The sequence below is a fragment of the Aulostomus chinensis genome, chromosome 4, assembly GCF_037954235.1.
Source record: "Aulostomus chinensis isolate RoL2024-O1b breed Wild chromosome 4, RoL_Achi_v1.0, whole genome shotgun sequence".
NCBI classification, from domain to species: Eukaryota; Metazoa; Chordata; class Actinopteri; order Syngnathiformes; family Aulostomidae; genus Aulostomus; species Aulostomus chinensis.
In genome coordinates, this window is record NC_141323.1 from 11,906,974 (window position 1) to 11,919,431 (window position 12,458).

General features: G+C 45.4%; 1 protein-coding gene across 1 annotated transcript; it reads right to left on the bottom strand.

Moving 5' to 3' along the window:
* Positions 1-619: 619 nt before the first annotated feature.
* syt10 (synaptotagmin X) lies at positions 620-11,342 on the bottom strand. The gene is given in 9 exon segments (XM_086201817.1): positions 620-1,782; positions 2,967-3,044; positions 3,884-4,013; positions 4,100-4,271; positions 4,588-4,708; positions 6,886-7,447; positions 9,839-10,058; positions 10,061-10,231; positions 10,865-11,342. Coding segments are annotated over 8 exon segments (1,650 nt in total). The 5' UTR covers positions 11,067-11,342; the 3' UTR covers positions 620-1,782; positions 2,967-2,972.
* Positions 11,343-12,458: the final 1,116 nt, after the last annotated feature.

The window sequence follows — 12,458 nt, forward strand, 5'->3', positions numbered from 1 at the left end:
GGATGCCCTTGAAGCACAAAACGCTTTGCATTTGAGGAAAAACAAAAAAAAACGTACCAAAATGTACTTCTTTTTTCCAAGTAATTATACCATCTTAAATGGAGACCACGCGTTTTACCCTTTATTCCGGGAAAGCTGAGACGCTGTTCTTATTATTGTCCTGATAGCTCGTTGAGAAACCACTTACAAAAGACTGTGTCAGACAGCAGTAGAGCACGAGAAGCGCACCAACAATGCAGTGCAGCGCGTGTGACAGAGCCGTAATTATACGCTCACGCTGCATGTATGTGGACTGCAGTCTGAGCACAGCGGTCGGGGAGTAGAGCCAACTCGATCGCAAGCAACTGGTTCACTGCGGAATTTAACAGCATCAAACAGACAAGATGTGAAATTATTCGAACATTTCTTTTTCTTTTCAGCTCACAGTGATGCTGATTGTGTCTTATTCCCCACTGCAGAGAAACTTGTAATGTCTCCTGGCATGGAGAGTAAAACCCTTGTCACAATGAATCTTATCTCGTAAGCGATGCTAAGTGGGGGGGGGGGGGGGGGGGGGGAGCAAACGCTAACGCTCAAAGGTAAAATAACAAGTCCGCCAAGACATGTGATATAACTCTTCATTTTTAATTTATTCTGTTAAAATACATATGAAACAGATACAATAAATTATATTTCAAATGTTTACTTTGAATTGTTACAAAAGTTATCACAAACTGTACACATCATGACAGTAGTTGTTCTTTCTCAACAAGGGATTCAGCCAATATGCAAACAAGTACAGCTCGAAGCTCTAAACTCCTAAACATGGAATAACTTGATAGTTGACCTCGCTGGGTTTCCCAGCTGGACTTCACAACTAATACAGAAACGTCTATAAGTTTCACTCGATCACAAGTCTGAGCTGCTCAAATTATCACCATACAATAGAAATACATTGTGATGACTCTAGCTCCATAATGCACGACAACTTTGTAAATTTCACTTTTGAATACGTACAAATGTAAACACAATGTTTGAAATTGGACTCTTTAAGTCAGAACTCACATTCTTCCCCCAGTTAAGTGCGTTTTTAGCGAGGTGAGACGCATGCTACAAGTAAAAATATTCATCCTCAACATTAAGGGCAGTGCAGGGGTAAAAGCATCATCATCGAGTATCCTTGTGCAAGTAAGATAACAGATAGAAGATAACAGTACATAGCCTTTTTTTCTATTTGCTATGTTGATTTTGTTTCTTATTACTGACATTAGAAGCTTCTGAGAGATGCACTGAACTTGATTAAATATGGCTTCATGTAAAAATACCGAATGAAAACTGGACCGTGACTCCCTGTGATTTTAAGTGGCGTGGAAGTGATTGATGTACAATGCAGTTGGGCATTTGTCTGATTTTCGCTTTGTTGTTTGGATCTCGAAGCATCTGGTCCTCCTTCTCCAACTGTGCTGGATCAAAACAACCTTTGATTTCTGGCTGATGCTACGTGCTAAATGCTGTAGCTCGCGAGCTAATTCAGCAGAACCACGCTGTGAGTGTAAGCTCGCTGCCGCGGCGATGATTTCAGTCTCCGTCCGACGTGAAATAACAAACTCCGAGCCAGCTTGCAAGCTAGTAGCAACTGGCAAATTGAAATCAGTGTTTGGAAGCAAGCATTCTTCACATGCAGTCTTCACACCCTGGACGGGACGATGAGTTGGCAAAAACGAATCTTCACTTGACGTTTTAGTGTTTCAAGCTAATTCGTTTCAAATGAGAACTCTGCAAGGGCTTCTGTTATTCGTCGCTCTGGAGGATTGAAAATGGAAGAAAGCACAATTTGAAGGTGCAGAGAAATAAAAAGTGTTTTGCGTCACAATGTGTTGAGGAGTTCAGCAAATGGTCACTTCAGTCTGATGACTTTATGCATCCCATGAATCCTGTTCTCTGAGATTTGACACTTGCAGTCCTCTCCTTAAATTTGAGACCTTGTTGATGAATCACACAAGATTCTGCCTCATTCGTTACAACCAGTTAGTAAGGTAGCACGTGGCGCCTGAGCAGCTCTCTAAGCATCACACCTCTTTAGATCCGGCCTGTTTGAAGAACACAGTTTGATAAAGTTACAGTAAGAGATGGAGTTGAACTCTGCTGGAACTCAGCTTGCAATCACGTGCTGAGAATAATTCGCTGCACTGAAAAGTAAATACGACAATTTTTTATTTTAAAAACTTTGCAATGTTCGGCTGGGGTTTCATTTCATTTCGATTCATATTTATTCATTTTTTTTCTGCGTCCCTCGCTGCACATGTGTTTGCTACATCTATCTGCTACATCTTCTCTGAATTCACGTTCCACTTTTCTGTTTCCTTTTTAAAAATCTGCATTTCGGAATGGCAAATTAATGGCTGGCTTCATCATCTATAATGACGGATGCATTCTCTGAGACTTTAACACAGCCCTTGTAGAAACGCTTGCATTTCGCCGGCTAATAACTATTGACTTTTTTTTGTCCCCCCCCCCCCCAGTGAGCAAATGTTTTCATGGCACTGAGCAGCGTAGCCCTTTAGCTTGGTGCCATTTCAAAGTATAATGGTAACTCACTCAAGAGCTCTTGGGTCAGAAAAATGTCGCTCAATATATTGAAAAGGTTGACAGAGCGGATCCTCGGGGATTCACCGGCAGAGGCCCTCCGTTCATGTGGTCTATGCAAATGTTTGGCAATTAAAGTGTTTCTGAGAATTTGAAAGCAGAGGTATGGCAGACAAAATGTTAGTCGGATGTGCATAGCCAGCTCTGTAGAGCACTCGAAGAACTCCAGTTCAAACGAACGAATAAAAACCATTTCAACACAACCTTCTTTCTAAATGAACATACGAGAAACATATTGGAAAGGAACCTGATTTTCGTACGACATGCTCAAAAGATAGGCAACACAAGTGATGAGCCGCTCACAACCGACGGCTGTTTTCTTAGCGAGGTCGTCACTCTACCTGGGATCAGGGTGTCAGTGGAGGTTTGGGCGAAGGGCATGAACCTTGACTCTCGAAGCTCGCTGCTCTGCCAGGCCACTGAATGGTGACATATCACAAAACATAAACGTCACACGGGGTGGGCCGTCGAAATTTGGTCCCTCTTTCTCCTCGGGATACACTGTCACCACCGGTAAAGACTGAAGGGGATGTTTCAGTCGCTCAGCAAGAAAATGGTTCCTCTAAGGGGGTTTGTCCAAGGTTTTTTGGACAAAAAACATGGAACTTTTGTTCAAAGCCGTAGCCCAGATGATTAGGCTCCAGGTTCCGCTGTGGCCTACTCTGCTCTTACTGTCTCAGCTTGCTGGCCAGGATCCACACCTGGGGATTGGAGCTAGAGACTGCACACATTATTACAATGCTAAGCCAGCTATTTCACCCCATTTTTCATCGGACAGCAACCACAAATATTTATTCCCTGACTCTAGGTTTTTTTCAGTTATTTTCACAGAACCACATTTTAATGAAAAGGATATGGATTTAATTCATTTCAACATGCATATTTGTCCCCGTACTTCAGGCAGTCCTGAATATACTCTCAGAATAAGGTACTCGGGGGGGGGGGGTGGAAAAATGAATAACACCTAGTTGTGGTTTAGATAAGCTAAAAGGATATTTGCACTGACAAATAGTATTATTAATGTTGGGTGTTCTGTTTTTGCTTTTTGTAACCATAGAAACTCAAAATACAACACATTATGTTCCTTCAAAGGGGCCAAAAAGAAAGAGCTGAAGTGTATTGAAAATTTATATAACCTGAGCTGCTACCTTCCGCTGAAGATCAGCACTAAGGAACATCTGTGCGGTTCTGTAATTGTGGGTATTTCAGACTGGAATTAGGGGGGGGGGGGGGGGAGAAGAAGAAGAAGTTTGCGTACCTCTCCCAGGGCGTGCCAGTGTGTGATGGGCTTCCGCGGGTAAGCTAACATTTCGTTCCAATGATCTCGTCCGAGACCTTCAGCGTCCGGCCCGGCGCGACACACACCAATCACCTCGTTGTGTCCGACTCTAACAGCAGGAAAACACACATTTTCCACGTGTTAGTATCATACTACTACCATACACTGCCACTTCCTGTTGGCTGGTGAGCTCACCGGTCATAGTCCATCACCATGATGGACAGACTGACTTGTTCCACGTTTTCCGGGGGAATGTCGAAGATGATGGCCTCGTTGTAAACTGGGTTGAGCGTGCTTTTCTTGGTGGTAGTTTTTCGCTTCTTTAATCGCCGTCCATCGCATATCAGGTGGACCTTCACGTATGGGTCTGAGAGACACAGAAGAGGCTTCAACTTCTCTTCAACTGGGCTTCTAACACCTTCTCTTCTCATGCCTACGTGCATAAATCTAAAAGGAACTCTTTTTTTATTGTCGTGCATGTGATTTTATTTTAAAATATGACTAAAGCTGATATCTCTCTTCTCACAGTGGTTAAAACTTTAAATATTTTTTTTCACCCCGGCCTCCCTATGGCCCTCCATTTCCATTCCAAGTGGCCACCTGCAGTCTGGCTCCAACTAAGTTCTTCATGGCCCGGTTTGCGCTTTTGATGTGATCCGCATCTTAACTTGCTGTCGGGTTACCTGAAGAGCCTGTGATGTCCATGGCTTTGAGGTTTCTGCATTTGATGACTGTTAGGGTCATTCTCCCCGCTGTGGGGAGGTAGCACAACGAGTACATGATCTCTCCCAGGTCAACAGTCTCCTGGGGGGTAGAAACACACAACACAACGCATTTCATCCATTTGAAATGACTCTTGCACATTCGGTGCATCAAAATGACAAATGCGATCCCTGCAAAGGCGAGTTGTTTTAACCATTTTATCAGACCGAGGCGGCGGATCGTCAAACACGCCACGGCATTAATTGGTGGTAGAATGGCCGTCGGGCTGTTAAAACTACTACTCAGGAGGTAATTCTTCAATGAAAATGATGGATTACTGCTGCAGTATCAGGGATCAAAGTAGTTCAAACCTGTATTTTTCCTCACTGACTTGGTTGACCTGGACTGTCTTGTTATCTAACCACTGGGTCAAAGTGAGCCTCTGTTGGAGGAAGGAAATACTTCAAAAACCATTAGAAAGCAATGTTGCGTCTAAATTGAGCAAAAGTATCCATCTATTTATCTCCATTCCACACAGCTGCAGCAACAACAGTAAAGATGGATTGACACAGGCCTGCGCATCGGCAGAAACAGTTAAAAAGTATCTAAATAGACCATAAAATAGGCACTGAAATCGATGTTACTGTTGGTCTGATGGGTTTTAGTTTTTTATTGAAAAAAGCAGGTATTACCTCCATCTGTTTGAATATCCTGCAGACAAGGATATTACATCTTTAAAATTTGAGAAGCCTGAACCAAAGAAACTGAGAAGCGCCCGTTTCTCCTCAGTGACCATCGACCATGAGCACAAAATATTCATTTCCAAAGTAGGCGTGTACATTGAAGGGCAACCCTAAACATTAAACTAAGGGAAATAATAATAACAAAAATATTTTTAAAAAGCCCTGTCTTACAATATTCCAAAATCTTTTAATGAAATACCCCCTGTAGTGATGGAGGGTGGGTGACGTTGGAGTTGACCTAAGCTAAAGCTAATTAGCTGTTGCTCTCTTGTCAAAGGGAGGACGGCTAAGATTGCTTTTTTTCCTTTTTTGTGAACAGGTTAACACCATCGATGCAGTCAAACATACCTCCATACAGATGTCCAAATGAGCCAATAAAAAGACAAATAGCTAACTTCCTCATTGGAAGGCAACCAAAGCAAACCTGAGGACCGAGAGAGGAACTTCTCTCGTCTTCAGAAGCACGTCTGCCTCCGTGTCTGTTTTTGGAATGGGCTCGTACGACATGCTTCGTTACTTCGTTACGCGATGACCGCGCCTTTGTGCTCGCTAGCAGAAGTCTGGTGTCTCTCTTTGTCTTCGAGAATATCGAGCAGAATCCCTTCCTGTTCCAGCCCCGACTCGTCCGGCATCTCTAAGGCATTGGTGTGCATTTGCTGTGAAATTTTTCACCTGATCTCATTGCACTCTGTCTAATTGTATAGATTTAGTTAATTGATTTACTTACTCCAAGGTCTCCAACTGCACTTGACTGCAGGTTGGTCTTCACTTAGTCGTTTATGATATCTGCCAAGTACTTCTGAGGTTTAATAAATACTGCTGCCGACAACTACACAGTCGTGTGATGCCTTTATAATTGCAGCCTCTGCCGGTAAATTTATATGTGACGAGTACCCATCAGTTCCCTGGAAAATATGTGTGGGTGTTTGGCTTGTTAAGTGCAGTGCCCTTATGCAATGGGCTCCACCTGACACTCCAGAGAAGAAGTGAATTCAACCTTCCTAAAAATAATAGTTTTCATTCACTGCCTGTTGATCCTCCGCATCTGCTGCACCACCCAATAGCAGATGTCATCACGATGCTGTGCTTTCAATATTTAGGTGATGTTTGATGTTACAATGCAGCATGCTCTTATTTTGAAGGGTTGCTGTGAGTATTGTGACTCAGGAAATAGTGTGAGTGCTCCATTTTGTTTCCGTTGGCAGTTGCTAGGCTAACAGGCTGCAAAAGCAGGGGCAAAGACCAATGTGAGGGATGAAGGTATTGCAGTAAACGAAGGTCACTCACCAGCTGTAGTTTTGTGGGTTTTTTTTGTTTTGTTAGTACCACAAAAAAAAACTGCATTGCAAACTGTGCCAGAAACAAATGAGCAACACCACCACCAGTTTAATGAAAGAACGCGACCAACTCCAATAAGCAATCGGACAAATCAAACAGGTATTTCCAGCTGACCATGTTTGCGGCCAGCTGGGTTGCTGCTGGGAATGTTGGCGTATTTGGGGAACGGCTCGTGTGCTTGTGCGAATGTCAACTCACCGTAGTGGCTGCGTGAATATCCTTCCACACCACCGCCTCCCTGGAAAGATCCGAGAGTTCAAAGAGGTTGTCCACGACCACTTCGCCAATCATATCGTGACTGGTGAAGCGGTCAAAGTCGTAGACGCTTAAGTGCAGCTTGCGGTTGCAAAGCTCGTCGTACACCACAGGGAAACAGAAGGTCTCATCAAACATGGGGTTCAAATTCTTGCGGTGAACACGCGTCTGGAACTTCTTCTTCCTCTCGGGCAGCAGGTAGACCTTCACGTAGGGGTCAGAGGTCCCAGTAAAGTCTTTGGCGGGCAGATCCAAGGCCTTGAGGATTCTCACCACCAACGCCTGCTCCTCGTAGTCATAACGCAGAGAGAAGCTGAGCTTCCCGCAAGTCTCCACAGGCTCTTTGGCGCCGTCCTCAGAGTCCACTGACTTCTGCTTGTACAGTTCTGGTTTTATTCTTCCGATGCTGACGGTCGAGGACTGTCGAAGAGGAACTGTGTCCATGCTGAAGTCGACGCTGGTGACATTCATCTGACGAGGCAGGTGACGGCGGAATGAATTATGCCTGTTGAAAAGAGCAAAGGGCATCTGGTAAATGTCTAATGTAGTGATGTTATGCACCGTTGGCTTTGTTATGGGCTGTGCTAATGGTTGGCCAGAGGAGACGTGCATACATGTAAAAAACAGGATGCTTAATGGCGTGGAGCTCACGGGGTGCGATGTGGTGTATAGAACGAGATGGTTTCAATGTGGTCTTTCAGTTGAAAGATTCGGGGCATGTAGAGGTAATGTGAATGTGAAGAAGATGCTTGATAAGCAGGGAATGAGAACACGTCGACCAATAATGACTCAACTTTCTACACACGAGGAGCGCGTTCACAAGTCCTGGCTAAAGAGTGAAATCAAGACAAGAAATCAAGACGTTCTGAAGTCAGCTTGAATGCCCCGTGACTCGTTTCCAACCCCGTCTTATGTTCCTGCTGAATATGGAAGGTTCAAATTTGAGGCCACAGAATTTCTCATTTGACCACCACTTCACCACCTACTGCTGTTTGGAAAAATGAAAACACTTTCCACTGTTCACATGGAGGCTTTCATACAAACTACCTGAAAGCTGCAAATTTCTGTGGCGTTGAGATCGTTTAAGAAAACCCTGACCACGTTTGACTCGCCAGTCTTGTCACCTAGCAACTGGCCCTCCTCCTTTCTGACAATCACAGCAATCTGACAGCAGCGGCAAAAACAGTATTGAACAGGAAGTGGAATGAACTGAATATTCACCACAACGCTCGTGTATTTCAAAGAACCAAGGGGGGACATTTTTTGAACGAGTTAAGTAACTTTTTGCTAAAATAAAAGTTTCGCTTCATAACCTCATCAGCAAAGTCCCGGCTTTAAAGAAACAGTGCTTGGGATTTAGACAGAAATGGAATATAAAATGTGTAACTATGTTTTTATAAAGTAGAATAACCCCGAATTTATAATCCTTTTGTTATTAGCTGCATCGGTCACCTTCCCCAGCTGTTGGATGTGCACACAGTGCCGACTTTCACTAATGTCTCCAGGAGCTCCAGCTTCAATTGTGCTGGTATTCAACTGCAATAAACTGTTTAAAAATTACGCCGAAACGACTTCATTATGACACGGTTTTGTAATATGCATTAATTCATGCGTTGTCACGTCTTTCTATAGGGCAACAAAGCAAACCACCTTTAAAATGCTGGATTTCTGAATGGAGTTTGGCGGGAGGATACGTTCTCCATTTGCCTCTCCATCAGTGTGGTAACCCGGCAACCCTCCCTCTTCACTTTGCTCCTCATCTGTAAATCATCTCTACATCCTGCAGTAATTCAGCGGCGATGTCCGTCTCTGTTGCCGCCGTGGCGGTCGGTTCGCATCAATGAGTTGCAGTGCAAAGCTGAACCAGGTTGTGAGTAAAAACAATTAAAGAACAACAAAAGAAATGAGGAAATATAGATGCAGAAACTAAAGCGCGAGGGTGCTGGTTTGCCCCTTCTTGGCCACTGTAGATGCAACGTGGCTCCAGAAACACACACTACAGCACTCGTTCCCGCTTAAACACATCAGTTGTTATTTTTTTTAAGTGATTATACACCGATGAAAATATAAATACTACATTCAGTTCCAACCAAAAGATCCTTCTAAATCTTACACACTCAACCTTTAATGCATTCTAGTTTGTTTGTTTTTTTTACTCACAGAGGAAATCATCAGTGAAAATAGGAAACCGTGTAGGTGGAGGGGTTGTGAGAGTGGACGCTGTAATCTTTCACCTGACCGTACGGCATCCCTGGTGGGTGGATCATTCATTAAGACCTGGCTATAATTTAAAGACTGCACCGAGCAGCAAAGCAGCACAAGTGTCAATAACGGCTCCGTCTGGTTCGTCTCACCACAAACCGACCTTCCATCTTGACAGCTCGCGCCCCGCAGCAATGCTAATTATGGACTTTAAACACAGTCCTGGAAAACAAAGAGAAGCAAGAGCTGATTGTTTAATTACTGGGGGGGGGGTGCTTCACACTGTTACCATGACAACGTCGTCCTCATGTACAAGTGATTATAGGGTTTGAATGGAATCAAAGGGAATATGCCATGACCTTGGCTGGTGAGCCCACAGGAGTGTTTTTTATTTATTTATTTTTTCTGGTCAGTTAAAGGAAGAGAGACTCCATTCGAAATGTGCAACAGCGTTCCAAGGTCACCGCCGGCCAATCCCTGCTGTTGCGCATGACACGTGACAAACTACCTTGAGGCCACTGAGGGCAAGTTCCTGCTTTATGTGGCCTCAGAGGGATTTGCATGTGAGTTTCAGTTGTGTGTGTGTGTGTGTGTGTGTGTGTGTGTGTGTGTGTGTGTGTGTGTGTGTGTGTGTGTGTGTGAGAGCGGCAGACCGGGAGGGGTTGTGTGACTGCGGCGGGTTCACGGAGGGTACCTGGAGGAGGACGTTGGCTCTGTGGTCTGCCGCTGGATCTTCGCCTGCTGGCTGAGCTTCTCCCTCAGTGCCGTCTGCACCTCAGCCGGGATGTCAGGGGATGTCTGGCTGATCTTCATGGCCGCCTCCAGCAGCTTGACAGAGCTCCGTCCATTCATCTTCACTTCAGGCGGATACTTCTTTTCCATATCCGCCACTTTGCACTCTGTGACTGGCGGGAGTTGGCAGGGAGAGCCTCGGGAAAACCGACATGTAGGCCGTTTTCATTGTGGGCTGACAGAGCCTTGCTCCTCCAAATGGGCCAGCACAGCTTCCAAAAAACAAAGAGAGAGACTACCAACAGGGCGAGGCCACAGAAACCCACGACCACAGCAAGGAGACTAATAGAGATGTCTACACGTAACCATGGGGAGAACCGCAGAGGGAGACAGAGCAGGAGACACAGAGAGGAGAAGCAAGCGTGGGACGAAATAGGACAGACAAACGTGCAGGGGAGAAAGAGAAAAGGGAGAAAAGGCAAGCTGTAAGAAAGAGGGGGTGTAGCACCTGGTTGATAAAGCAAGACAGTGTCAAGTCATACACCTCAGTTCACACAATAATCACGTGATCACCAGGGGGAAGGAGGGAAAACAGCTTTGCTCTAGACGTGGTTTCATATTTAAAGTTTGAAAGGAATCCGGAGATCCAGCATCTCAACGCCTGTGAAGGTCCAGCATGTGGAGGAGGTGGAGGAGGAGGAGGAGGAGGAGGAGGAGGAGGAGGAGGGAAACCGGGGTTTCTACCGTCCACCTGTTGCTTTTTTCCCCACCAGGCTGGACTGAGCCGCGACAAAACTCTTCACTCACATTCACCACGAAAGAAACGTTATGATGAAGTTATACCCCCCAGCCCCCCCCCCCCCCAAAAAAAAGAAAAGAAAAGAAAAGAAAAAAGTGGAGCTGAAGTTTAGCTTCTGCTGTTTCCAGTCGCTTCCATCTCTCAATGTCAAGCAAAGACACATCAAATAAGGACTTTAATTCTATTTACCTGCGTGTCCTTTACCTGGTATGTTGCTCTCCAGGGGGAATATGTCCGAGCATTTCTCCCGGTCGACGTGCCCGGTGAGACAAAGTTCCGTGACGATCTGGAGAGCCCTTTGGCACAGGGTGATGCTGTCCCCCGAGCGGGCGCTCATGTCTCTCCTGTTAAGCCATTGCACACCGGAGGATCCGGTGTGGCGGGGGTTCATCTGGGCTCCTTTTATGCGCCGCAGAGTGCAGCTTGAGCGCGGGAGACAGCGGGGAGACGCGCTGCGTCCTGATCCATATCCAGCGCGCACCGACAAGCCAGTAGCCCGACGCGCTCCCTGCGTTTGAACAACAGGCGGCTGGGAGCTGCAGTCCAGCCCTCGCTGCGACCAATAGCGAGTGAGTGAGTGAGTGAGCCTGTGGGTAATAGATTACTTTTCTAGTAACGGTGTAGAGGAGCCCGTGTGGGACTGGTCTCTGCCCCGTGGAGAGTGTGGAAAGATGATGGATGGACGTCAGTTCTGCAAAAATGAAGAATTCGCCTTCAAAGTATTTTGACTTCATGGAGCCCCCTGATTGGTTCAGTTGTTCATGATGCAACAGGTGTCGGTGCAAAGTTGCCAGCCTGTGTTTTCTGTTCCTCCCTCTCTCAGTCTACATCCGTGAGTCACGATAACAAGTCGCCGCATCCTTCATTATCATCCCAACAAATACTTGTGCATCTCCAGAGGCCTGGAGCTCCACGTCTGGGGCAGGAGTTGAATGTGTCTTCAAAAATGTCCCCCGCATTCAGGAACGTTCTCCCCCCGCTCCTGAGAGAACCTGGAAACATTTAACATCCCTAATCTTGAGGAAAGTTTTTTTTTTTTTCTTCAAAATGTTAATAAAGCCAGAAAAGTAGGAAGAATGTCAACGTTCCTCACACGCACCTGCATATTAAAGCAAGTCTGTTTCAGTTGAGGTCGATCTCCTCCGGGGGACATTGATACTTTCGTACACCGTCATGTTCAGGTAGTACTTTTGAATTGTATCACCACAAAATCCTGCATGTGGTCAAAGATCTTCCAGTTGCTCTTGATGAATACATACTTTGATACATGTGAAACAGGGCCTGAGGAGCAGGTAGAAACTTTGGCAGAATGGAATTATTTTAGCTGAGATTTGAGGGTGGAAGAGCTTCACCGCCGTCTGTCGAACATTGTTAAGACAGAATTGTGGCTTCAACTGCAGAGGCACAAACTCCATCTCGCTCATTGTCTATTGTTTACCTCGCCCTCCACGCCTGCAGGCGGAATAGAACTGCAGCTGGGGGGACGGAGAAAATGATGTGGTGAAAGAGGCAACAACAGCGATGAAAAGAGTGACAAATAAAGACGATTCTGACTTCAGGTGCTGTGGCTTCCGCCTCTGCTGAAGGAACCAGGAACCGATCGTTGAAATGGGGGCAAAGTGACTGTGTTTCAGTATTTTCCTGTATCTTTCTGGTTCTTTTTGTCTGTCAATCTTTAACTCCCCCCCCCCCCTGACATTTTAACTCTAACATCTGGACTTGTTTTCTCTAGTTTTGATGCACGCCAAACAAAGACGATGTAAAAGACGTCATAGAAGAGAGT